The sequence below is a fragment of the Chlorocebus sabaeus genome, chromosome 10 (genome assembly GCF_047675955.1).
Source record: "Chlorocebus sabaeus isolate Y175 chromosome 10, mChlSab1.0.hap1, whole genome shotgun sequence".
NCBI classification, from domain to species: domain Eukaryota; kingdom Metazoa; phylum Chordata; class Mammalia; order Primates; family Cercopithecidae; genus Chlorocebus; species Chlorocebus sabaeus.
In genome coordinates, this window is record NC_132913.1 from 57,097,663 (window position 1) to 57,125,588 (window position 27,926).

Sequence of the window (27,926 nt, forward strand, 5' to 3'; positions counted from 1 at the left end):
CCACCCAGGCCGCAAGGGCTGCTGGGAAGGTCCCCATCTTCTTGGAGCGCTTTAGGCCGGCCAGCGGAGCTAGGAAGTGGAGTTGTTGGTGTTGCTGTGTGTGAGCCTGTGGCGCGGCTCTGTGGGCCGGAACCTTAAAGGTGAGCAATTCTTGGTGGCTAATGAGAAGCTACAATAAGGGCCCGCTTTGCTGGTGCGCGACTGCGCGTTTCCGTTCCTTACTGCTTCTCGCGGCGTCCGTGCTTCCCTCGCCTTCCTCACGTTCAGGCCGAGCGCCGCGTGGGCCTCAGCCGGAGGCGGCGGAGCGGAGGGGGCGCGGGCGGCGGCAAGGCTGCCCCCGCGAGGAATGCGGGATCCTGGGGTTCCCCGCACGTGGCTGGTGCCCAGGCAGTTCCGCGGTTGCTGAGAGACGGGACTGTGGCTGCCCCCATCCCCACTGCGTCTTTTCTTTTTTTTTTTTTTTTTTTTTTTTTTTACCTCCACCGCGTTCTAGTCTCACCGAAGGCTTCTGGCCATCCCTGTAAGTTTCTGCGGAGGTGGTCACGGGTAAACGCCGGAGGGTTCTGTGGAGCCTGTGGGACTGACTGGAGGCCAAAGAACTTTGGGCCGCAGATGTACCCCAGTGTCACTCTTGGTCTGTTAGGGCCTTCATCGCTCACATCAGGTTTCAGTGTGAAACGGGAAAACGTGGGTAATATTTCACTTACAGTCGTGCATTCTGGAAAATTATCTGTTGAAGCGCATTTCCAAAATTAGGCCAAATAGGTTTTGCAAGTTCTAAATAGTTTTTTATTTCATCGTTTGCTTTGTAGGGGCCTCTAGATCACTGTGGTAACTTAGGAGTGTAAATTGTGATAGACAAGACAATGCATAAAATTGAATAATTTCTCTAGGGGGATGTGGATCAGTTAGTACGCCGTTGCAAGTGCTTCCTATGTGTATCCAGGGTAGCGAATGCAATTGCAGTGTGTCCGGCGATGTTTCCAAGAAGTGTAACTACATCAGTTCGTAATTAGAGTCAACTAATGGCAATATTCTTGATGATTTGTTCACATAACTTTTGTACAATTGGGATGACTGGGTGACTTTACAGTAGAGTCCTAGAGGCAAGTACTTTGTAATTAGAAGACTTGGTTTGTAATTTCTAGCAAACCAATAGCACAGCCTCCTTTTTTCCCTGCAATGCTAATGTCAGGAATACGAAACAGGAAACTGGCTATCCAATGTATTAGTAAATTAGTAGGCATACGCTCCAGTTTAATGTTGTGCTAGTGTGACCACATTCTCCCATTTTTGTTTTCGTATGTTCCTTAGCATAGAGTATCTAAGGAACTGTAACGTTTTTCACCTTAAAAGTTATAATACAAGGTTTGGGTAAGTCAGTTGTGACTGCATTTTAAAAGAAATAAGGCCGGGGCGCGGTGGCTCACGCCTGTAAACCCAGCACTTTGGGAGGCCGAGGCGGGTGGAACGCCTGAGGTCAGGAATTCAAGACCAACCTGACCAACATGGTGAAACCCGGTCTCTACTAAAAATACAAAAATTAGTCAGGCGAGGTGGCCGGTGCCTGCAATTCTAGCTACTCAGGAGGCTAAGACGAAAAAATAACTTGAACCTGGGAGGCGGAGATTGCAGTGAGTCGAGATCGCGCCATTGCACTCCAGCCTGGGCAACAAGAGCGAGACTCCGTCTTAAAAAAAGAAAAAAGAAAATGAACCAAACCAAACAAATGTACAGCGAGCCATGGTGACATACTGACAGATAGCTGTTTAAAGCTGGAAATAGTTAGTAAGTGATTGGAGTTTTTTTCCCTAAAGCTTTCTTGACCAGCCAAGTGAGATAAACAGTTTCTTGTTATAGAAGATGGGGTAGTGATTTACTGAGAGGTTTTTTATAGTTTTTAGATTTTTTCATCACTTATTCCAAAGTGTTGCTTTGTTGAGATATTTGAGAATTGAGTAAATAAACTGAACCTGTGAAAACAGAAATTACTGATTTTTTAAGAAAACAATGGGATATTAATACTTTGTAAACATTTTCTAGTCTTGAGTTTTATATAAAAAAATAACTTTATGCTAATTTGGGAAATTTTACAGATAGCCACAATGGCTGAAAATGGCGATAGTGAAAAGATGGCTGCCCTGGAGGCCAAAATCTGTCATCAAATTGAGGTATGATTCCTGTGCTATAAACTGCAAAAACAAGTTCCTTGAAAGAAAATGTAGGACCTCAACACAGATACAGAAAGAACATTTCATTTCAGTATATGGACATATTCAACATTTGGTTTGCCTTTGATTCTTAGATGAACATATAATAGCATACAGTTTTATACTGGTGGAGCCAGGTTGTGAAACTTAAGATGTACAAGCATTTCAAAAGGTAACATTATAAACTAAAGTTACTTAATCTTTTTAAAATTTTAGTTTCATAGTCTCATATAAAATTTTAGCTTCTTAGTCCCATATAAAATGAGGATAATAGTAGTTCCTTCCTCATAAGGCAGTTTGGAGGATTAGTGAATATAATGTTAAGTACTTAGAAGAATGCCTGACGCATAAGTAACATAAAAGTCCTTGGTAAAGTACTTTCCCTGTTAAATAACACTATATTTTTTGGTGATCTTCGTAGTTTTTTTCTGCCCAGTCAGTTCTCAGCTATTGTAACTTTAATATAGTATCTTTTTTTTTTTTTTTGAGCTGGAGTCTCACTCTGTTGGCCAGGCTGGAGTGCAGTGGCACTATCTTGACTCACTACAACAGTCTCGGCTCACTCTAGCCTCTGCCTCCTGGGTTCAAATGATTCTCCTGCCTCATCTGCCAAATAGCTGGGACTACAGGAGCACGCCACCACACCAGGCTAATTTTTGTATTTTTAGTAGAGACGGAGTTTCACCATGTTGGCCAGGTTGGTTTCAAACTCCAGACCTCAGGTGATCTGCCCACCTCAGCCTCCCAAAGTGCTGGGATTACAAGTGTGACCCACTGTGCCTGGCCAGTAATTTTAAAATAGTATCTGTTTTCAAACCCCTCTTAGCATTTTTTCAAATTTAGGTATTATGTTTATGTTAACGTAATAACCTCAAGTGATCCTCAGTACCTTTGCAGTACAGAGGCAGGAGGATGGCTTGAGTCCAGGAGTTAGAGACCAGCCTGGGCAACATGATGAGGCCCCATCTCTACAAAAAATTTTCAAAAATTAGCTGAGTGTGTTAGCGGTTTGCCTGTAGTCCCAGCTACTTGGGAAGCCGAAGTGGGAGGATTGATGGAGCCCAGAAGGTAGAGGCTGCAGTGGCTGTGATCATACCACTGCACTCAAGCCTGGATGACAGAGCGAAATACTGTTTTGGGGGGTCAGGGGGAAGAAACTTGAGTCTTTGTGAGCATAGTCTGGCTGGGGAGGCTTCCTGATTTGCAAATCGTTCTTTGTTCAGTTAAAGTCAAAAAGAAAAAAACCTTTAAATCTTTACAATATCAATAATGGTTGCATAGGAAATTATCTTTAAACTTATGTTCTTGCTAAGGAATCCCTCAGATCATATTGTTTGGTGTGGGTTTTTTCTGCAATTCTCTGAACTGCTTTTTTTCTTTTTTTTAAGCTGCACCTCTCTGCATTTAAAATGTCATATGTTCCTTTTTTTAATATTAATTTCCTTATGATTGTGGGGAGAAAAATTAGAAATTACTCATTCTGTGTTTAATACTTAGAACAATACTAAAATGTATATAGAAAAGGTTATATCTCTCCTACAACCTGCTAACTCTCAAATCCTACTCTTCTGAGGTAATCAAGGTTAAAAGCTTTTGACACTTTGCTTCATGCTCATATTAATTTTTATTTTTTTAGTGGACCTTATATTTTACAACAGTTCTAGGTTTACAGCAAAATTGAGTGGAAGGTACAGAGATTTTCCATATATCCCCTGCCTCCACACAAGCATAGTGCCTTCACCTTTAAAAACATCCCCCACCACAGTGGTACATTTCTAACGATTTTATTTCCTTCCCTTTCCCCCGCTAAACATAGGATGCATTTTTGTGGAGAAAAGTTTTGTAATCAATAATTTTTTCATTCTCCTCTTTAAAACGAAGGATCTTTCTAATTTTTTTAGCTGTAATCATTCTTTGACAAATATTATATATAAATCTTAGTAAACATGTTTATTGATTTTTTTCAAGGTAAAATTCTTAGAAGGAGCCATACTGGCTCAAGGATTATGCACATTTAAAAAACACTGGTAATTGTCAGTTTACATCTTACCTGCATGGCTAGTTCTCTGTGTTCAAGTCAATACTAGGTAGTCTTGTTTTTTTCCCTAATCTAAGCCAGTTTGTTAGATGAAAAATGCTGTCTCATTGCTTTAAATTGTATTTCTTTGATTAATAATGAAATGAAGTTGGACTTTTTTTAGTTTACAGTAGTTTGCTTATTTATTTTTTGAGATGGAGTCTTATTCTTATCTCCCAGGCTGGAGTGCAGAGTGCAGTGGTGTGATTTCAGCTCACCGCAACCTCCACCTTCCAGGTTCACGCAATTCCTCCCAAGTAGCTGGGATTATAGGTGCACACCACCATGCCCGGCTAATTTTTGTATTTTTAGTGGAGACGGGATTTCACCATGTTGGTCAGGCTGGTTTTGAACTCCTGACCTCAAGTGATCCACCTGCTTTGGCCTCCCAAAGTGCTGGGATTACAGGCATGAGCCTACTGCGCTTGGCCTATTTTTTATAATTTAAAAAAAAATCGTTAGCTGGGCATGGTGGCATGTGTCTGTTGTCCTAGTTACTTGGAAGGCTGAGGCGGAAGATGAATTGAGCCCAGGAGTTTCAGGCTGCAGTGAGCTGTGGTTGCACCATTGCACTCCAGTCTGGGCAACAAAGCAAGACCCGACCTCTGAAAAATAAAGTGTCCTTTTTTTTTTTTTTAATTTAAAACAGAGACAGTATTGCTTTCCGCTCAGACTGGAGTACAGTGGCAGTGATCTTGGCTCACTGCAACCTCCACCTCCCGAGTTCAAAGTAGTCTTGTGCCTCAGCCACTTGAGTAGTTGGGATTACAGGTGTGCACCACCATGTGCAGCTAATTTTTGTATTTTTAGTAGAGTCAGGGTTTCACCACATTGGCCATTCTGGTCTCAAACTTCTCGCCTCAAGAAATTGACCCGCCTCAGCCTCCCAAAGTGCTAGGATTATGGGCTTGGGCCATCAGGCGAGGCCAATAAAATACCTTTTAACTATTTTCTATTAGGGTGTTCTCTTTTTACCCTTCTTGTTTGTTTGTAAGAATTCTTGACAAATTTGTCTTTTACTTTTTATGTTACTTCTGGCATTCCAAATAGTCATACTTGGGTTTTTCCTTTGCGTGTATATTGAGAGTACCTCTATGCTTAAATTTGATAAACGTTTAATTTTTTTTTTTTGGAGGCAGCGTCTTACTCTGTTTCCAAGGCTGGAGTACAGTGGCACAGTTACACCTCACTGCAGCTTCAACCCGCCAGGCTTAAGCAATCCTTCCACTTCAGCTTCCTGCGCTGGGACTAGAGACATGTACCACCCATGCCTGGCTGGGGTCTTGCCATGTTGCCCAGACTGGTCTTGAACTCCTAGACTCAAGCGATGCACCTGCCTCAGCCTCCTAAAGTGCTGGGATTAGGCATGAACCAGCACTCCTGCCCGCGCCCGCCCCCCCCCCTCCACCCCCCCCCCGCCAACTTTTTTTGAGATGGAGTCTTACTCTTTTGTCAGGCTGGAGTGCAGTGGCACGATCTTGGCTCACTGCAACCTCCTCCTCCCGGGTTCAAGCGATTCTTCTGCCCCAGCCTCCTGAGTAGCTGGGACTACAGGTGTGCGCCACTACGCCCAGCTAATTTTTGTATTTTTAGTAGAGATGTGGTTTCACCATGTTGGCCAGGGTGGTGTCTATCTTGACTTCCCAAAGTGCAGGGATTACAGGCGTGCACAACCATGCCTGGCCCCTGTCCCTTATTTTTTAATTTTAAAAAATTAGAAGGCCAGGTGTGGTGACTCATGCCTGCAGTCCCAGCACTGTGGGAGGCCGAGGTAGACAGATCACTTGAGATCAGGAGTTCAAGGCCAACATGGTGAAACCCTGGGTCTCTACTAAAAATAACAAAAATTCGCTGGGCGTGGTGGCACATGCCTGTAATCCCAGCTACTCAGGAGGCTGAGGCAGGAGAATCACTTGAACCTGGGAAGTGGAGGTTGCAGTGAGCCGAGTTCATGCCACTGCACTCCAGCTTGAGCGAGACAGCGAGACTCTGTGTCAAAAAATAAAAATAAAAAAAAATAAAAATAAAAATGGAGTGATAAATTAATTTATTCCATTTCTTTTTATTTAACCATCTATTCTTTTTTTTTTTTTTTTTTGAGACAGAGTTTCACTCTTTTTGCCCAGGCTGGAGTGCAATGGCGCGATCTCGGCTCACCGCAACCTCCGCCTCCCGGGTTCAAGCGATTCTCCTGCCTCAGCCTCCCGAGTAGCTGGGATTACAGGCATGTGCCACCACCCCGGCTAATTTTGTATTTTTAGTAGAGACGGGGGTTTCTCCATGTTGGTCAGGCTGGTCTTGAACTCCCGACCTCAGGTGATCCACCTGCCTCGGCCTCCCAAAGTGCTGGGATTACAAGCGTGAGCCACCGTGCCCGGCCTTAACCATCTATTCTTTACACACTGATTTGCAAGAGGCTTTTCATATAATCTTTAAATATATTCTTCTTTAAGGTTTTCTAGTCTATTGACATATCTATTACTTACACTATTTTAATAATTGACATTTTAGTTTTATCTTTTTGCTAATTTGTATTGTAAACATTTTATTATCATATATTTGGGGAAAATGTTTATTGCCTTTTGTAACTTATGACATGTACTTTTAAATAACAGAACTTGGTACTGTAGAGTAATGTTGGGATTAGAGTTCATATTATACAGTGTTCTGAAATACATTGTAATTATCTCACAGTATTATTTTGGCGACTTCAATTTGCCACGGGACAAGTTTCTAAAGGAACAGATAAAACTGGATGAAGGCTGGGTACCTTTGGAGATAATGATAAAATTCAACAGGTAACAAGCTTTTAAAAATAATCTTTAGGTTTTCTGTTTACAGTGAGTGCTACTGCTGAGTCTTACATTTTTATGTGTACTCTTCAGGTTGAACCGTCTAACAACAGACTTTAATGTAATTGTGGAAGCATTGAGCAAATCCAAGGCAGAACTCATGGAAATCAGTGAAGATAAAACTAAAATCAGAAGGTCTCCAAGCAAACCCCTACCTGAAGTGACTGATGAGTATAAAAATGATGTAAAAAACAGATCTGTTTATATTGTAAGTGGGCCTGTGATGCACTTAAACATCTTACATTTATTTAGAAAGTAAAGTACAGAAGAATAAGGGCTCAGGAATCACAGCCTCACTAATTACTTTATGTCCTTTTGTAATATTCTTAACCTAAGTTTCTTTTTGTTTTGTTTTTGAGACAGAATCTCATCCTGTTGCTCATGTTGGAATGCAGTGGTTTGATCATGGTCCACTGCAGTCTTGACCACCTGGGCTCAAGTGATCCTCCCACCTCAGCCTCCTGAGTAGCTGGGACTACAGGCGCATGCTACCACATGTGGCTAAACATTTTTTGTAGAGACAGGGGTCTCCTTCTGTTGCCCAGGCTGGTGTCAATCTCCTGGGCGCAAGTAATTCAATCACCTTGACCTCCCAAAGTGCTGGGATTACAGGTGTGAGCCACCATGCCTGGTCCTAAGTTTATCTTCATAAACATGGATATTTTCTACCTTGTAGAACTGTTGTGAGAATTAAATGAAAAAAAAAAAAAATACACCATTGGATCAAATCTTTGACATATTCTAAGCACCAGTTGCATATTAGCTGTTCTTAGCAGCAGCTAAACTTGATTGCAATTTTCTTTAGCATATTTTTAAATAGTTTTTTTATTACGGAAAATTTCAGATGTATATAAATAGATTCAATAATGTACCATCACCAGCTTTACTAGTTATGAACAGAACATGCAAATCATCTTGTTTTATTTTTGCCTCAACTGAATTATTTTGAAGCAAATACCAGATGAATCACTTTTATTGCACTGGAGAGTAGTGGCTCCTAAGCAAGGCTGTTAAGTGATTAACAAAGATAAATAGAGATAGATAGGTATATCCTGTGTTCATTTCAAGATAAAATGAATCAAATTCTCTCCAATTGTTTATCTGAGAAGTCATTATTTGTTATTTGTACATCCCACTCTTCACAGAAAGGCTTCCCAACTGATGCAACTCTTGATGACATAAAAGAATGGTTAGAAGATAAAGGTCAAGTACTAAATATTCAGATGAGAAGAACATTGCATAAAGCATTTAAGGTATGATAATACAGACTTTTTCTAGTTTTAAAATATATGGGAAATAACTTAAAAAATATTTTCCTTCCTTTTTATAGGGATCAATTTTTGTTGTGTTTGATAGCATTGAATCTGCTAAGAAGTTTGTAGAGACCCCTGACCAGAAGTACAAAGAAACAGACCTGCTAATACTTTTCAAGTAAGTCTTTTTGCTGATGTTTCTCCTGGCCTTTTAGTTATATGGAATTGACACACTAGGGTAAGGAGCATGGAAATAGCATCCCCTGAAAGGCCAGTATTTTTAGTATTTTAGTGCATTATGGTCTTCTAAATGGTATATACTAAACCTGATTGACTTAGAGATGCACTGTGATGGATCACAGTCATAGTGTCAGTCATAGTATCAGTGTTAATTCCTCAAAAATTATTTAACATGGTTTTCTCATAATTGCTGTTATTCTTGGATCTTGGGGATTTTAGAATTTTCTCCTTTTGTGAAATTAACACTATAGAAAACTGCAATATTATTTGCATGACTTCTTATACACTTTTTTTTTTTTTTTTGAGACAGAGTCTCGCTCTGTCACCCAGGCTGGAGTGCAGTGGCCGGATCTCAGCTCACTGCAAGCTCCGCCCCCCGGGTTTACGCCATTCTCCTGCCTCAGCCTCCTGAGTAGCTGGGACTACAGGCGCCCGCCACCTCGCCCGGCCAGTTTTTTTGTATTTTTTTAGTAGAGACGGGGTTTCACCGTATTAGCCAGGATAGTCTCGATCTCCTGACCTCGTGATCCGCCCGTCTCGGCCTCCCAAAGTGCTGGAATTACAGGCTTGAGCCACCGCGCCCGGCCTCTTATACACTTTTTTTTCCCTATTCATGAATGATAAATGAAAATCAACATGAAATTGCTAATGGATAGGGGGTTTCTTTTGGGGTCATGAAAATGTTCTGAAGTTAGTAGTGATGGTTGTACAACTGAATATACTAAAAAAAATTCAAGGTACACTTTAAAAGAGTGAATTTTGTGGCACATGGAATTTTTCCTTAGTAAAGCTGTTATTTAAAACATGAGGTCAGGCGCGGTGGCTCAAGCCTGTAATCCCAGCACTTTGGGAGGCCGAGACGGGCGGATCACGAGGTCAGGAGATGAAGACCATCTTGGCTAACACGGTGAAACCCCGTCTCTACTGAAAAATACAAAAAACTAGCCAGGCGAGGTGGCGGGCGCCTGTAGTCCCAGCTACTCGGGAGGCTGAGGCAGGAGAATGGCGGGAACCCGGGAGGCGGAGCTTGCAGTGAGCTGAGATCCGGCCACTGCACTCCAGCCTGGCGACAGAGCGAGACTCCGCCTCAAAACAAACAAACAAACAAACAAACAACATGAGAGAGTAACTTCCTTGGCATATTTTGAATTTTTAGTTGATGATTATGTTGATAGTAAATGTGTGCAACATTTATTGCTGTGCCATGGCTTAAGTTATTCAAAATAATCTGCAGTCTTAACTTTGTTCTCGTGAATTTAGCCTCTGTACTGTGTGTTCTTTAGGGATGATTACTTTGCCAAAAAAAATGAAGAAAGAAAACAAAACAAAGTGGAAGCTAAATTAAGAGCTAAACAGTAAGTATGTTGAACTAATCATGACATACTTTGAATTCCTTAATGCTGACAGAAATATAGTTGGTGAGCTCTGAAATAGTGGCAGTAGACCTTTCTCTTTGCTAGTGAAACATTGAGATCTTAAGCTGCCTTGACAATTTCGGGGCCAAATTGCATTGCAGTCTAGCATTGGACGATCAAAAAACCTAAGGACTTCTGGCTTTGGTTAAGTAAGTTTAGTGATCATGATTAGTTAACTTTATTAGGACTTAATTTTCTTATATAGTAAATGGAAGTATGTTATAATTATGATATTTTTATTTGTAGAGAGCAAGAAGCAAAACAAAAGTTAGAAGAAGATGCTGAAATGGTAAGTATATATTACTGCTATCTAGTATATCTGTAATTCATAGTTAAATGAATAGCTTTTAAGTCTGAGGACTTTTTCCAAGAAAATATGTAAGCAAAGCTATCTATAGTTGTCATTGCATTAAAGTAATAAATCAGGTATTATATTGAGGGAAAAGAGAACACTAAGGATAGGAAATATGTTCTAAAATACGAAAAGGCCGGGTGCAGTGGCCCATGCCTGTATTCCCAGCACTTTAGGAGGCCAAGGTGGGTGGGTCACCTGAGGTTGGGAGTTCGAGACCAGCCTGGCCAATATGGTGAAATCCTGCCTCTACTAAAAATACAAAAATTAGCCAGGCTTGGTGGTGTATGCCTGTAATGCCAGCTACTGGGGAGGCTGAGGCAGGAGAATCACTTGAACCCAGGAGGCGGAGGTTGCAGTGAACCAAGATCATGCCACTGCACTCCAGCCTGGGTGACAGTGAGACCCTGTCTAAAAATAAAGAATATAATAAAACACAGGAGAATATATTTTGAAATATTCAGAAAAAGTTCATTTATGCCTAGAACTTATTTTTATGAGAAAATGTCCTATAACTTCTAAAGATTCTAATCATAGATTAATACTTTTATTTTTGACTTAATAAGCTACTGATGTGTATTTCCATTTAGAAAGTTACAGGTAACATTTTTTATTTGGGGAAAATAATAATGACTCTTTAAAAAAAATTTTTTTTCTTTTTTTGAGACAGTCTCACTTTCTCGCCCAGGCTGGAGTGTAGTGGCGCGATCTGGGCTCACTGCAAGCTCCGTCTCCTGGGTTCACCCCATTCTCCTGCCTCAGTCTCCTGAGTAGCTGTGACTACAGGCACCCGCCACTATGCCCAGCTAATTTTTTGTATATATATTTTTAGTAGAGACGGGGTTTCACCGTGTTAGCCAGGATGGTTTCCATCTCCTGACCTTGTGATCCGCCTACCTCGGCCTCCCAAAGTGCTAGGATTACAGGCATGAGCCACTGTGCCTGGCCTAAAAATTTTTTAAAGTATGATAAATATTGCCTAGAATTATTTTCCAAGATAGTTTAATAACCAGATTTTATGTAGTTTATAACTAAATGCCAGTTGTATAAGAGATCAAATAATATTGAAAGCCATTTTGGGATAAAGGATGACAAAGGAAAACACCAACACTATGAAACTACTTTATTTATTTATTATTATTATTATTTTTGAGATGGAGGTTCGCTCTTGCTGCCTAGGCAAGAGAAACTACTTTAAAATAGCATTTTGGTTTCTAGGCTCTTTCTTGTATAGCTATAATGTGGTGTGAGTCATTTATGGTCTGTTGTTGCTTTTAAGAAACTTTTTGATCGCTTTGTATATTTTTATAGAAATCTCTAGAAGAAAAGATTGGATGCTTGCTGAAATTTTCAGGTGATTTAGATGATCAGACCTGTAGAGAAGATTTACACATACTTTTCTCAAATCATGGTGAAATAAAATGGATAGACTTCGTCAGAGGAGCAAAAGAGGTTTGGAAACATTCCTATGCTTTTTAGCAGTCAGTTTGAAAATCTGTAGAAACTTAGACAAAATTAGTAGAAAGCAATTTTTAAAACTGTTTATTAAATTAGTTTCTACTTGATCATTTGTTGTTATTGTCACTGGATGTGATGTCTGATATTTTCTGAATTATACTAAATTAGTTTCTACTTGATAATTTACTTTGTTGTTATTGTCACTATATGTGATGTCTGATAGTTTCTGAATTATACTATGAATAACTGTTCATATTGATTATTGCAGTTTTACTTCTGTAGCATTCCTTTTCTATGGTTCAGTAAAATTCATTCAAACTGGTAAAGGCCTGGAAGGTTTGCAGGGTAGAAAAAATTACTTTGAACAAAGAAATTAATTGTGGGACTAAAAAACTAAGGGTATGGCTTTTTTTTCTGTCTCTGGTATAGGGGATAATTCTATTTAAAGAAAAAGCCAAGGAAGCTTTGGGTAAAGCCAAAGATGCAAATAATGGTAACCTACAATTAAGGAACAAAGAAGTGACTTGGGAAGTACTAGAAGGAGAGGTGGAAAAAGAAGCATTGAAAAAAATAATAGAAGACCAACAAGAATCCCTAAACAAATGGAAGTCAAAAGGTCATTTATTCTGATTTTTCTTTAACAGTTTGGTTGTTGAACCCATTTACTTGAGCAAAAACTTTAATCAGTGTTCAAAAACATTGACAAGAGACTTTAAAAAAAATTCTTTACAGAGTGCTCAATTGTGTCTCTACAGGTCGTAGATTTAAAGGAAAAGGAAAGGGTAATAAAGCTGCCCAGCCTGGGTCTGGTAAAGGAAAAGTACAGTTTCAGGGCAAGAAAACGAAATTTGCTAGTGATGATGAACATGATGAAAATGGTGCAACTGGTAAGTTTTTTCCTAAGTCCTTTGGTAGTTTCATGAGAAAATTTGTACTTCCATAAATAAATGATTTGCCAGAGAATAGGGATTTGGCTTTTCAACTTCTGGATAAGCGCCATTCTTGGATTATTATGATTTACCTTGGTTATGCTGTTGTATAAGTTAGGGACAGGATATTTGGAAGATGAATCTAGAGGTCAGGTCTGTACTAAGAGAAAAGCCTTTTCTCATTGGTGCAAGGAAGTTGTTACATCTTTTTCAACAGTATCATTATTAGTAATTGTACTCAGTATTAAAATAGAGCAGCACTTATGTTGAATTTAACAAAAATTAATTGTTACGTTATAGGACCTGTGAAAAGAGCAAGAGAAGAAACAGACAAAGAAGAACCTGCATCCAAACAACAGAAAACAGAAAATGGTGCTGGAGACCAGTAGTTTAGTAAACCAATTTTTTATTCATTTTAAATAGGTTTTAAACTACTTTTGTTTGCGGGGGCTTTTAAAAGGAAAACCGAATTAGGTCCACTTCAATGTCCACCTGTGAGAAAGGAAAAATTTTTTTGTTGTTGTTTAACTTGTCTTTTTGTTATGCAAATGAGATTTCTTTGAATGTATAGTTCTGTTTGTGTTATTTCAGATGATTCAAATATCAAAAGGAAGATTCTTCCATTAAATTGCCTTTGTAATATGAGAATGTATTAGTACAAACTAATAAAATATATACTATATGAAAAGAGCAAAAAAGTTTTTTTTTCTTTTTGTACCCAGAGCATTTAATAAAGAACTAGAATATTAGCTGTTGACTATGGGCCATTCCCACAGGCCATTTATGGTGTCTCCTAGGCTGTCTTTCTATATTTACACAGGAAAGTTGATAACACTAGAAATAATTACTTGTCATAAAGCTTTTCTTTTGTTTTTCTTTTTTGAGACTGACTCTCACTCTGTCGCACAGGCTGGAGTGTAGTGGGGCAATCTCAGCTCACTGCAACCTCCGCCTCCTGAGTTCAAGCGATTCTCTTGCCTCAGCCTCCCGAGTAGCTGGGATTACAGGCATGAGCCACCACGTCCGGCCCAGAAAACTTTTCAATACCAAATGTAGACCAGCCAAAATTAAGAGACTTACTGATTTCTTTTTATGAAACTTGTATGATGCTGGCAGGTCATATCGAAGCTCTGTAAAACAAAAGCCACCTAAGGATAAAATTGTATTTTCAAGCATTTACCACCCTTGACTAAACAACAACAACAACAACAAAAACTAAGAAAAGTATTGAGTGCTGGTAAACTGAACATTTTAGAACCTTTAACTTATCCAAGTAGTGACTTGCTATATTCCCAGCATTGGCCATGGCAGCTTGGCATTTCTGTTATTATGGCCATTTATACTGAAATTTGAGGTTACAAGTGAAGAGTTTAGAAGGATAAAAAGTGGACCAAAAAGTAAATCCTATGAAAAGGATGGCACCTTTCTATTTTTAATTTCCTAATAGTCTGTAGCTAACTCAATCTCATAATAACCATGCTTATTTCAAAATTTTCTTACCCAGAGTTTAATAATTGTAGTAAGTACCCATTTTCCTCCTAAGCTCTAAAACGAAAACCAGTTTTTCATATTTCTTCATTCTAAAGAATAATGTAGATTCTCCAAACTCTTTACTACTGATCTATTTTAGAGGGATGGCAGTAGTCTACTCCTGTATGTCACAGCTTTCAAGTTTTAATGTGCAATCAAATCACCTGGGGATCTTGTTGAAATGCAGATTCTAATTCAGTAGGTCTGGGTGGAGCCTGAAATTTTTTTTTTTTTTTTTGAGATGGAGTCTCGCTCTGTTGCCCAGGCTGGAGTGCAGTGGCGCAGTCTGGGCTCACTGCAAGCTCCACCTCCCAGGTTCATGCCATTCTCCTGCCTCAGCCTCCAGAGTAGCTGGGACTACAGGTGCTCGCCACCATGCCTGGCTAATTTTTTTGTATTTTTTAAATAGAGACAGGGTTTCACTGTGTTAGCCAGGATGGTCTTGATCTCCTGACCTTGTGATCTGCCCGCCTCAGCCTCCCAAAGTGCTGGGATTACAGGCGTGAGCCACCACGCCTGGCCTGAAATTCTTTATTTCTAACAAGAAAATCCCAGGGATTTTAATGCTGATGGTCTGAGGACCACATTTGGAGGAGCAAGGCTCTGGCTCGGTATACTACTGGGACTGTTCTAAGGTGTTCCATACTGCATATAATACCTAAAACTGGCTGGGTGTGGTGGTTCACGCCTCTAATCCCAGCACTTTGGGAGGCCAAGGCGGGCAGATGAGCTGAGGTGAAGAGTTCGAGAGCAGCCTGGCCAACATGGTGAAACCTCATTTCTACCAAAAATAATTAAAAAAAAGCTGGGTGTGGTGGTGCGCCTGTAGTCCCAGCCACTAGTGAAGGCTGAGCCAGGAGAAGAATCCCTTGAACCCAGGGGGTGGAGGTTGCCAAGTGAGCCAAGATCGTGCTGCTGCACTCCAGCCTGGGCAACAGAGGGAGACTCCATCTCAAAAAACAAAAACAAAAAAAACACCCCTAAAACTGTCTTAAGTAATGCAACACTGAAAATAACAGGAAGATGAACAGATGTATATGTTACATTATTATGAACAGTAATATATCCAGCTGTATGTTTAACACTACAGTGGCAATTCATTGTCTATTGTGAAAAAACATGTTCCCTTATTGCACCCTTATTTTGGGCTTAGATTATAATTAGGTTCTAGTTATATGCTTTTCCTGTTTTGATGTTTGTGACTATTACCCAATTTAGTAATAAAAATGTATTAAACATGATTTACTCATAGTGTTGATATTTAGAAGAAAAAGATAAATGTTATTTGATTCCAGGGGCAATTAGAGAATGGAATTAGAGGCCAGGCTCGGTGGCTCACACCTGTAATCCCAGCACTTTGGGAGGCAGAGGCTGGAGGATCATCTGAGGTCAGGAGTTCAAGACCAGCCTGGCCAATGTGGTGAAACCCTGTCTCTACTAAAGATAAAAAAATTAGCCAGACATGGTAGTGCACGCCTGTAGTTCCAGCTATTCGGGAGACTGAGGCAAGAGCATTGCTTGAACCCAGAAGGTGGAGGTTGCCACTGCACTCCAACCTAGGTAACAGAGCAAGGCTCTGTCTCCCAAAAAAAAAAAAAAAGAAAGATTATCCGGAAATAATCTGATAGCATTTTCCATGAATGAATTTCAAACCAAGATCTGACCAAATCCAAGCTCACGTTTTTTGTTTTGTTTTTGTTTTTTGAGACTGAGTCTCCTCTGTCATCCAGCTGAAGAACAGTGGCACAATCTCGGCTCACTGCAACCTCTGCCTCTGGGACTCAAGAGATTCTCCCGCCTCAGTCTCCAAGTAGCTGAGATTACAGATGTGCACCACCATGCCCGGCTAATTTTTTGTAGTTTTAGTAGAGATAGGGTTTCAGCATGTTGGCCAGGCTCATCTTGAACTCTAAACCTCAGGTGATCTGCCCACCTCGGCCTCCCAAAGTGCTGGGATTATAGGCGTGAGCCACCATGCCTGGCCCCAAGCCCATGTTTTTAGCCATTGTGCTGCTATACAGTGTTCCACCTGAGTCTGGAGTGATCAAATACCTGAGTGCTATTAGAAATTTTCAGTAAATTGCATAAATTAGGACAGTCTTAAGCTAAGTGATCACTCTGCTTTTACTCCATTTCCAATCTATTACCAATCATGCACATTTTGCCACACTGCAAAGCATACTTTATAGTAGATCTTCCCAGCACCTGCATGAAAGTTTTGGTTGGGCGAATGCATGTTGGCCCTTTTGGATATTAGGATTGAGATTTGTCTTACCTGCTATAATCTCTATCTTGATTTTCCATTCTGCAGCTTTCTTTTGAACATGCTGAACATAAACAATATGTTGTTATGAGCTGATTTTTAATGATTTTTTAAAATTGCTTTTTACTAATAATTGAGATTGAGTTTTTAAGCTTAAAATTTCATTAGAATCTAGACCCTTATAAAAATTTCAATTGAATGGATAGTAGTCTGAAAATAAGAAATCAATTTCAATATATTTAATAATCTGAACCAAATCATACAATAAATCCAAGTGATAGAAAGCTACTCATGCACCATATAATGCCATTTGGGGTTATCTAGGGACTGCATATATTTCGGTAGTCCCATAAAATTATAAATGGAGCTGAAAAATTGCTATTGCCTAGTGATGTAGCTATCTTGACATCATAGCACAACACATTACCTTCTTGGTATTTATATATGTTTAGATTTAAAAAAATGCCATTGTGTTACAGTTACCTGTAGTATTCAATACAGTAACAGGTTGACAGGTTTGTAGCCTAGGAACAATAGACTAACCACAGAGCCTCGGTGGTCCACTCTATGTCTGCACAATGGTGAAATCACCTCAGGATGCATTTCTCAGAATACATTTGTCAGAACATGTCCCTGTTGTTAAAGGATGCATGACTATTTCAGAAATCTATCAAAGATGTGTAATGTTCTCATATGGTTTCTGTAGCATTATTTCATTAATATATACAGCTAGGTATCCTAGAAACCATTTGGCAGAGATCAGTGTACATGGGCAATTCAGTTCATGCAGTAAAACTGAGTTTTATAAAATCCATGTTATGCCAAGACTATACTTTCAGGGATCATTTCTATAGTTCGTCACTAGAGAAGTTTCTCTGAAAGTGTAGAGCACCGTATCGTGAAAATGGCCATACTGCCCAAGGTAATTTATAGATTTAATGCTATCCCCATCAAGCTACCACTGACTTTCTTCACAGAATTGGAAAAAACTACTTTACATTTCATATGGAACCAAATAGAGCCCACATAGCCAAGACAATCCTAAGCAAAAAGAACAAAGCTGGAGGCACGCACCATGCTACCTGACTTCAAATGATACAAGGCTACAGTAACCAAAATAGCATGGTACTGGTACCAAAACATATAAACCAATGGAACAGAACACAGGCCTCAGAAATAACACCACACATCTACAACCATCTGATCTTTGACAAACCTGACAAAAACAAGCAAAGGGAAAAGGATTCCCTATTTAATAAGTGGTGCTGGGAAAACTGGCTAGCCATATGTAGAAAGCTGAAATTGGATCCATTCCTTACACCCTATACAAACATTAACTCAAGATGGATTAAAGACTTAAATGTAAGACCCAAAACCATAAAAGCTCTAGAAGAAAACGTAGGCGATACCATTCAGGACATAAGCATGGGCAAGGACTTCATGACTAAAACACCAAAAGCAACGGCAACAAAAGCCAAAATTGACAAATGGGATCTAATTAAACTACAGAGCTTCTGCACAGCAAAAGAAACTACCATCAGAGTGAACAGGCAACCAACAGAATGAGAGAAAATTTTTACAATCTACTCATCTGACAAAGGGCTAAAATCCAGAATCTACAAAGAACTTAAATTTACAAGAAAAAAAATCAAACAACCCCATCAAAAAGTGGGAAAAGGATATGAACAGACATTTCTCAAGACATTTATGCAGCCAACAGACACATGAAAAAATGTTCATCATCACTCACCGTCAGAGAAATGCAAATCAAAACCACAATGAGATACCATCTCACACCAGTTAGAATGGCGATCATTAAAAAGTCAGGAAACAACAGATGTTGGAGAGGATGTGGAGAAATAGGAACACTTTTACAGTGTTGGTGGGAGTGTAAATTAGTTCAACCATTGTGGAAGACAGTGTGGCGATTCCTCAAGGATCTAGAACTAGAAATATCATTTGACCCAGCAATCCCATTACTGGGTATACACCCAAAGGGTTATAAATCATGCTACCATAAAGACACATGCACACGTATGTTTACTGCGGCACTATTCGCAATAACAAAGACTTGGAACCAACCCAAATGTCCATCAATAATAGACTGGATAAAGAAAGTGTGGCACATATACACCATGGAATACTATGCAGCCATAAAAAAGGATGAGTTCATGTCCTTTCCAGGGACATGGATGAAGCTGGAAACCATCATTCTCAGCAAACTATCATAAGGACAGAAAACCAAACACCACATGTTCTCACTCATAAGTGGGAGTTGAACAATGAGAACACATGGACACAGGGAGGGGAACATCACACACCGGGACCTGTTAGGGGGTGGGGGGCTGGGGGAGGGATAGCATTAGGAGAAATAACTAACGTAAATGACGAGTTGATGGGTGCAGCAAACCAACATGGCACATGTATCCCTATGTAACCTGCATGTTCTGCACATGTTCCCTAGAACTTAAAGTATAATTAAAAAAAAAATTCATGTTATGCCAAGCTGTGCAGAAAAGAGTTCACAGCAGGCCTGGCTGCTTATCCTTAGAAAGGCCTGCTTACAAGTTTGGCCCTTGGCTGGAGATTGGGAACTTAGATTTTGGGAAGGTTCCCACTCCCTACTCCCTTAATAATAGTGTCTCACTGTGCCTAACACTGTTTATGCTGAACACCTGTTTTCCTACTGGGAGTCTAGAATTTGGGTATGTGTCAGAAAGGGAATTGCCTACATGATCAGTCTGTAATAAAAGCCCTGGGCACTGAGTCTCTAATGAGCTTCCCTGGTTGGTAATGTTTCACGTGTGTTATCAATAATTCATGCTGGGAAAATTAAGTGTGTCCTGTGTTATTCCACTGGCAGAAGACTTGGGAAGCTTGCCCCTGGTTTCCCCCATTCTCTGCCTAATGCACCTTTCTCTTTGCTGATTTTGCTCTATATCTTTTCACTGTAATACATCATAGCCATGAATAAGACTATATGCAGAGTCCTATGAGATTTCCTAGTGAATCATCAAACCTGAGGGTGTTCTTGGGGACACACGTTTGGATACCAATGTTTAACTGGTGTTTGCTTTCATATATAGTGAGGATTTATTTACTAGCTATGTTATGTCCTGTTGCTTGCCTACATGTACCACTACTTACTGTTAGCAGTATAGTTCTTTTTAGCTGTTATATTTTATGCTTTTTAAAAGGTTATCAGATTACCATGTAACTAGAATGTATTATTTCCAACTGAGTTCTTATACACTGTATTTACATGAATTAACTATTTTTCCTACAAAATCACTTTAAAATCTTTGAATACATGTATGATTTAAATAATAGTAGCTAGCACATAGCAATTACACATATCAGACACTGATCTAAGTGCTTTGTAAATATTAACTCATGTTATCCTCACAATTCTTATGAATTATTGGGTACTCTTAGTCCCTTACACTTAAGAGTACAGGTGAGGATAGTACAGATGACAAAAGCTCAATTACCTTGATGATGAAGCTCAATTACCTTGACCAAGATAATGCTGGGAGGCAGCAGAGCTTGGATCTGAACCCAGAAAGTCTGGTCTGGCTTCAGAATCTCCATTCCTAACCACCGTGTTATACTGACACTAAAAAAATGTACTGCCTTTCCCCCCAGTTTCCTGGAATACAACTTATACACCTCTCCGTGTGTTACATGCTGCAAAAGTAATAATAGAATAGCTGATTTCTGAACTCAGATCTGTTTAGCTCCAGGCTCAGTGTTCTGAAAACCTGGCCTTATTGCCTCCCTTAAGTACATCGGGCCACACGGGGACAATGGGACAAAAGGGATCAACTAAGACTTACTCAGAGAAACCAAAACATACCATAATCCTAGTTATAACACACTTTTCTACTCCTGAGTTATAGTCTCTCTTCTGGCAACAGTTCCTGTCTGAAAAAATCTTTGAGGAAAGAAGTCTTATAGCCCGGAAAAAGGCCAATCAGATGCTAGCTGGTTAATTAGAAAATTTAGTTCCTAAGTTTCATATGTCAAAAAGGTCAGTAGAAATAGATATTGTGGTATCTAGTATTCACAGCAAATCCTAAAAACACTGTCATGAATTTAAAAATAAATGCCACAGAGTATCAGATGATTTGAACTTACTTCTCTAGTTGAGGATTTGTGTAAGGAATATACTGCTGTTCTTGCCATTTCCAAAGCAGTCTTTAGAAAAGCCATATCTGTCCCTGTGAAGAGAAGAAAAAAACCTCCTATTTACCTCTTATCAAAATAGAAGATTAAGTTAGTAGGATTTAGAAACATTTTCTTCCAAACTTCAAAATAGCCACCTTGAAATCTTTCAGCAATAAGGGTACAAATAAACTATCAAAATATTATTTTAAGGTTGGTAGAATAAAACCAGAATTTCACTGCCTTGGTTAAATAAGGATAAAGTAAAAAATTTAGTATTATATTCCAACATTAATGACTTTCAAAAAGGGGAGAAGGAAATGTGTAGAGTAGTATTCAGAATCCTCTTGGTGGGGGCAGGGTACTTTTTAAACTATGCATGTTTTTTCCTACCCTCACTGACTTCCTAACCTCCTTGCCCACAGTACCCACAAAATTAACAGCCACAGTGAGTCACTGTTACTGATGGGCACATGTAGAAACCCTTGGGTGTGTTAAGACATTAAAAAACAGGTTCTAAAAGTATAAAATTCTTTATATGTTTCATATTCAATCATAAGGGTTAGGCAAATTATTCCTGAAAGCAAATGGGAGATATATAATAAATGACATGACTGTCTTTGTTTACTTAATACAAATCTGTAAAAACAAAAGTTGAAAAACTCAATTTCTTAGCCATGCATTAAACAAATTGAAATTTAAATTATATGAATTACACAGGTAAGAGATTGGTTTACTTAATGAAGAGTAATAAAATCACTTAGCCTTGGTTTATTTAATGAAGAGTGATAAAATCACTTAGCTCAAACAGTCAGTGATAAAAAGGGTTTTTATTTTTGTTTTATTTTTTCTAGACAGGGTCTTGCTGTTACCAAGGCTGAAGTGAAGTGGTACATTCATAGCTCATGGCAGCCTTCAATACTTGAGCTCAGGTGATCCTCCCACCTCAGCCTTCTGAGTAGCTAGGACCATAGGCACACCACCGCACTTGGCAAATTAAATTTGTGTGTGTGTGTGTGTAGAGGCAGGGTCTAACTATGTTGCCCAGGATGGCTACCAACTCCTGGCCCCAAAAGATCCTCCTGTATCAGCCTCCCAAAGCACTGGTATTACACGCCTGAGCCACTGCGCCTGGCCTTAAAAATAGCTTTAAAATCTTTTCTATAAATATACCAATATACCCGATTCTTGTTACAAACCTTTATTATTTTTGGTCCCAAAGGGAGGATTCATAATCACTGTATCGAATGACTTGGACATTCTGTCAGATAATAAGCACACATCACATTGAACCATGTCAATATTTGTTAACTCAAACTCTTCCACATTCCTATTAAATATTTCCAATGCATCTTCATCTATGTCAAATCCAACACACAACCTATAAATACAAAACACACACAAAGAGTGGCGATTTATAGCTCCCAAGGAAAAACAAAACCAAAATTAGCTTTTTTCTTTTTAACCATGTATCTTTCTAACCCAATTAGCAAAGTAAGAGTGTTTTCTTCTTTTTTTTTTTTTCTTTTTTCAGACAGGATCTTGCTGTGCTACCCAGGTGAGTGGAGTGATGCCATCTTGCACTGCAGCCTCGACCTCCCAGGCTCAAGCAATCCTCCCACCTCAGCCTCCGAAGTAGCTGGGACCACATCCAGCTAATTTTTGTATTTTTGTAGACATGGGGTTCCACCATGTTGCCCAGGCTGGTCTCAAACTCCTGGGCTCAAGTAATCTGCCCACTCTGGCCTCCCAAAGTGTTGGGATTACAGGCGTGAGCCACTGTGCCTGGTCAAGTGTTGCTTTTCAATAGCATAATTTCCAAACCTGGCAGGGGTTGGAAACTCAGGTTTGTATAAAAGGAACTGCTGCTTTTACCATTTTTATTTATATTTTGTAGTTTGTTTAGATCTTCTGCCGGTTCAAAATGTATTCAGTATCAGATTTTTGCTCCCTATATCTCATTCTGTGGAGTCTCATAAATATAATTCAGTTAATCCCATTGATGCTCCTTATTAAAGCCACCCAATACCCAAATAGCATATATTGCATTACATACCCTGCTCCTAACATTGCAGTTCCAATGCTAAGTACTCCACAACCACATCCTAGATCTGCAACGACTTTATTTTCAATGTCATCATACGTGTTATGGATTGTATAGAGCATACAAGCTAAAAAATAAAAAAAAAATTAGAGAATAAGCAAGGTGATGACTAAAATCTTATTTGTGCATTACTCAGTCTTCCCCTAAATGCCATTCCAGATTATTTTTTTAAAAGATAAGGTGTAATAATTTGGTATGTAGTAAGAGGCACCATAAAGGAGGCTAATACCCACCAGTGGTTCTCAAAAAAGAGTCTCTGCTAGCAATGCCAAGAATGACAAAACTGTGACCAGTCTCTGATGTAAAATGGAAGAAAATGTCAAAACGTTTAGTTTTTCCTCAGCCTGTTAAGAACATTGCCATACACTCATATTGGTTCTTTCTTTGATGCTGAAATATTTTTTGAAAGAACATTAAGAGTAAATAGGTTTTAAAAAAATCCTTTCTTGTCAACATAAATTTAGCAACTCTGTATCAGTTTCCTAAATTGTTTTGAAATTTTACTTATCCGTGAAATCTGTAAGACTAGAAACCACTATCAAACAAGCATTAGCATCACAAAGACACAAAACCTTTTTTTCTTTTCTTTTCTTTTTTTTTTTAAACACAGACAGGTTCTCACTATATTGCCACGCTGGTCTCGAACTCCAGGGCTTAAGCGATTTTTCCCACCCCAGCCTCCCAAAGTGTTGGGATTACAGACATGAGCCACTGCACCCAACCACAGAACTTTGTTGTAGCAAGTTTGTCACCAGAACACAAGCACCATAAGCTCTGCAATGTAGCCTTTAGACACATAAACTCATGGTCTACAGACATATATATATTCATAATCTACAAATGAGACCTGATAATAGAACTACTGGGTGTTAGATATACTGAAGGTTAAACATGAATACCACCACCACTGATATTTCCCTGAAGATATCTGAACCCAGCAAGGACTGCTGGCCATTGATACCCGAGGATCCAGAGGTTTTTTTTTGTTGTTTTTTTCAGAGATGGGGTCTATCTCTATAACCCAGGCTGGGGTGCAGTGGTGGGATCAGAGCTCACTGCAGCCTGAAACTCCAGGGCTCAAGCAATTCTCCTGCCTTAGTAACAGCGGCTGGGACTATAGGCGCATACTACTACACCCGGCTAATTTATTTATTTATTTTTAAGAGCCGGGGTCTCGCTGTGTTGCCCAGGCTGATCTTGAACTCCTGGCCTCAAGTCATCCTCTTGCCTTGGTTTCCCAAAGTGCTGGGATTATAGGGGTGAGGCACCATACTGGCCAGATTGTTATTATATTTTAAATTGGATTCCACTAAAAAAACCTACAGTCAGAAGACTAGTAAGTCATTATTTGAGAAAACTGGTCTTAACCTAGACACAGTAGTTTTGTGTGAATTTTTGGTTGGAATTATGACAGTATCTTGGAGTTAAGTGTAAATACACACGTGCCCTCCTTGACTTTTACTGGCAGCTTAGAAACAACTATTTTGGAACTGGAAAAAACTCCTCCTTGCAGGTACTCTCAGAAAATTAATTTTCCTAAGGGGCCAGGCTCAGTGGCTCATGCCTGTAATCTTAGCACTTCTTGAGGCTAAGGTGGGAGGATCACTTCAGCCCAGGAGTTTGAGACCATCTTGGGCAACATAGCAAGACCCTGTCTCTACAAAAAATAAAAAATACTGGCCAGCGTGATGGTGTATGCCTGTAGTCCCAGCTACTCAGGAGGCTTAGGTAGGAGGATTACTTGAGTCCTGGAGGTCAAGGCTGCAGTTGCCGTGATCATGCCACTGCACTTTAGCCTGGGTGACAGAGTGAGACCCCCATCTCAATAAATAATAATAATAATTTTTTTTCCCCTAAGGCTTCCCAATGACTTTGGTAACATAAATATATGTTTTCCTGTATTCTCTCTTGTACTCCTAGTATCAGTGTCTGGCATGAAGCAACAATGCTAATACTCAGAAAATCTGTTAAAATTAATATGCATGCTCATCTTTATACAGCACATACTCTGATTTTGTTAAACTATCCTTCCACTATCAACTCTGGTATTCATTTCTAGGGCAGAGTATAGCACAAGAATCCTTGCCTAGGCAATTAGTAGCAATAGGAAATTGATCCTTATTTAGTAAATGTTTACTGAGCTCCTAAATAGTACCAGCGACTCTTCTAGGCACTGGGAATTCAAGTATGAACGAGACTAACAAATTCCTTGTCCTCAAAGAGATTATAATGTGAGAAGAGAAAAAAGCACATTAAAAATACTGTTTGGCAGTGTTATGGGATATGCAGAAAACCAGACAGTAAAACGATAGTGAATCTGTGTGTGGAGGGCGTGCTGTGAGCTGCAGTGTCAAGGAAGACCTAACTAGGTGATCTTTGGGCAAAATTTCTCTAGACATTATCTGTATCCAAATAACTGTTCTATTTTTATCACAGAGTAGACTGGACTAACGCCGAAAGCAGGGGCGTGGTGAACCAGCCGCCCTACCTGCAATGTGCGGCCTGGTAGGATACTGTTCTAGAAGTAGCTTGGGCTTTTCGAATCCATCCACTTGTTGCAGGCGACTCTCTAGTTCCTTAAGCCTTAATTTCTTCATTTTGTTTTAAAGTATGGACTCGTAGGGTTTGAAGGCACAGGATCTGCGGAGAAATCTATTGAACTGGGATTTTGTTTCCTCCCTACCCCCAACCTTCTCCCCCTTTTCAGCACCGCTGGCCGGACCCGAAGACGCGCCTTAAGGAGACGCCGGGACGCAGGGCACGGGACGAGCCTCTGACCCACCTCCCAGGTAACCCACACCATCCCAGGAGACGGCAGCGGCGCGTGGCTGGAGCAGCCCCAGGATCCCTCGCGCCACGACAACACACCTCTTGGGGCGACCCGCACCTCGGCCGGGGCCGGAAGCGCCAGCCCGCACGCGCGCACGCGTTCGCCGCCCAGCGGCCCGGCGCCGAGCTGCAACTTTTGTCCTGAGCCGGGGTTCCGCTGGCCACCTGGGGGCCTCATTACCCCATCCCCTCCACCTGCAAAGCCTGCGCTACTCGCTGACCCACGGCCAGTCCTCGCCGCCTGTCGCCTGCTCGTTACCCTCTAGTTTGCCATGAGTACCTGCGGGCCCTCAAAGGATGGGGGAAAGACAGAGTGAAAGGGATGCGGAAGAGAAAGTCACAGTCACTTTGTTGTATGGCCCAGAGTGACTCTTCTTGTTTCCCAAGTCTCGGCTCAAAAAGTAGCGATCTCCATTCATCTTTACCTCCTTCGCCATTCTCATGCCTTACTTTATTGTAACTTTGTTTCCCAATTTTTAGGTCATTTGTGTCACTTGCAATTCTCACAGAAGAGGTGATGTCAAAGAAACCCAAAGAAGAGAGAGCGGATGGGCCGGTCGCGGTGGCTCACGCCTGTAATCCCAGCACTTTGGGAGGCCGAGGCAGGCGAATCACGAGGTCAGGAGATCGAGACCATCCTGGCTAACACGGTGAAACCCTGTCTCTACTAAAAATACAAAAAAATTAGCCGGGCGTGGTGGCGGGCTCCTGTAGTCCCAGCTACTCGGGAGGTTGAGGCAGGAGAATGGCGTGAACCCGGGAGGCGGAGCTTGCAGTGAGCCGAGATCGTGCCGTGCACTCCAGCCTGGGCGACAGAGCAAGACTCCGTCTCAGAAAAAAAAAAAAAAAAAAAAAAAAGAGTGGAAATGAAAGAATAGGTAGCGGTGTCAAATACTGGAAAGAGGTCGGGCTTCATAAAGCAGGAGCAGAAACCAAGTTGTAGCAGATTGTAGAGCGAATGAAGTTTAGAAAGAAGAAAGAGTAAATATGAACAATTAAACGTGGCCCCGGACGCGGTGGCTCACTCCTGTAATCCCAGCATTTTGGGAGGCTGAGATGGGCGGATTGCTTGAGACCGGAGTTTGAGACCAGCCTGGGCAACGTAAGGAGACCCTGTATCTACTAAAAACACAAAAATTAGCTGGGTGTGATGGCGCGAGCCTGTGGTCCCAGCTGCTCCGGTGGCTGGGGTGGGAAAAGCGCTTGAACCCGGGATGCAAAGCTTCCAGTGATCTGAAATTGCACCACTGCACTCCAGCCTGGTCGACAGTGAGACCCCGTCTCAAAAAAAAAAAAAAAAAAAAAAAAAAAAAGAGAGAAAGAGAAAGGTGGCCTACGAAAAGAAGAGAATGGTTGATGCTTAGTAATGGGGGAAGCTTTATTGTTTTTTCAACTATTTTTAAGACAGAAGGAGATAAATTCTGACAAGAATTGAGCTAATAGAAAGAGAGGTGTTAAAAATACAAGAGGATATTGGATAGAGTTGGGATCCTGAGAAGGCAGGATCCAGTGGTTAAGTAAAAGGATTGCAGGACTGTATTTAAGCCTGTGGATGGACACCTCTTTGCATTATTAAAGGAAGAAGAAAAAGAGTGAATGGACGATGACGAAGTAGAGAAGTGTCTGAGGCTGCTACTTCCTAGGAATGGTAGAATTCAAAGTTTTCTGTTATGAGAATCAAACGAGTTAAAGCATACAAAGTTTTAGCATGTAAAGTTAATACATAAAGTTTTATTTAGTTTATAATTTAGTGATTCATAAAATTATTGAGCAAATTTAACTTATCACTGTTATATGATGATTGTGACATACTTAACTAATGTAGAAGACCAGGACTGTAAAATAACGTGTCTTAATTATGTTTCATTCATTTCAAACACACGGTTATGGATTGCAAACACCCCTGTTCTTCTTTGATGTTGTTGTTGTTTTTGGAGACGGAGTCTCGCTTTGTCTCCCAGGCTGGAGTGCAGTGACGTGATCTTGGCTCACTACAACCTCTGCCTCCTGGGTTCAAGCGATTCTCCTACCTCAGCCTCCCGAGTAGCTGGTATTACAGGCGTGCGCCACCACGCCCGGCTAATTTTTGTATTTTCAGTAGAGACAGGGTTTCACCATGTCAGCTAGGCTCATCTCAAACTCCTGACCTCAAGTAATCCGCCTGCCTCGGCCTCCCAAAGTGCTGGGATTACAGGTGTGAGCCACTGCGCCCGGCCTTCTGTTTTTCTTTGGATTGCTCTTCCTACAGTT

At 40.4% G+C, this 27,926-nt stretch overlaps 2 protein-coding genes and 1 pseudogene across 5 annotated transcripts; 2 read left to right on the forward strand and 1 right to left on the reverse strand.

Annotated features, from left to right (window-relative positions):
* Positions 1-13,484, forward strand: SSB (small RNA binding exonuclease protection factor La). Its single transcript, XM_007965315.3, has 12 exons — positions 1-140; positions 2,097-2,171; positions 6,982-7,085; positions 7,173-7,347; positions 8,285-8,392; positions 8,470-8,570; positions 9,916-9,987; positions 10,294-10,336; positions 11,711-11,851; positions 12,287-12,473; positions 12,613-12,744; positions 13,087-13,484. Exons 2-12 carry the CDS (start codon positions 2,106-2,108, stop codon positions 13,173-13,175), a joined length of 1,218 nt encoding a protein of 405 aa, XP_007963506.1. The 5' UTR covers positions 1-140; positions 2,097-2,105; the 3' UTR covers positions 13,176-13,484.
* METTL5 (methyltransferase 5, N6-adenosine) lies at positions 13,176-25,783 on the reverse strand. 4 transcript variants are annotated; one of them, XM_007965313.3, is made up of 8 exons: positions 25,716-25,783; positions 25,336-25,487; positions 22,800-22,914; positions 21,943-22,124; positions 20,717-20,799; positions 16,592-16,643; positions 13,867-13,916; positions 13,176-13,278 (listed from the first exon to the last, which is right to left on the reverse strand). In XM_007965313.3, exons 2-8 carry the CDS (start codon positions 25,442-25,444, stop codon positions 13,240-13,242), a joined length of 630 nt encoding a protein of 209 aa, XP_007963504.3. In that variant the 5' UTR covers positions 25,445-25,487; positions 25,716-25,783; the 3' UTR covers positions 13,176-13,239. The 4 variants fall into 4 exon arrangements, with proteins under 4 accessions (XP_007963504.3, XP_007963502.3, XP_037857880.2 ...); XM_007965311.3 differs by having other exon boundaries at positions 25,630-25,760; XM_038001952.2 differs by having other exon boundaries at positions 21,943-22,004; positions 25,630-25,739.
* Positions 17,403-17,481, forward strand: LOC119625592 (small nucleolar RNA U3; annotated as a pseudogene).
* Positions 25,784-27,926: the final 2,143 nt, after the last annotated feature.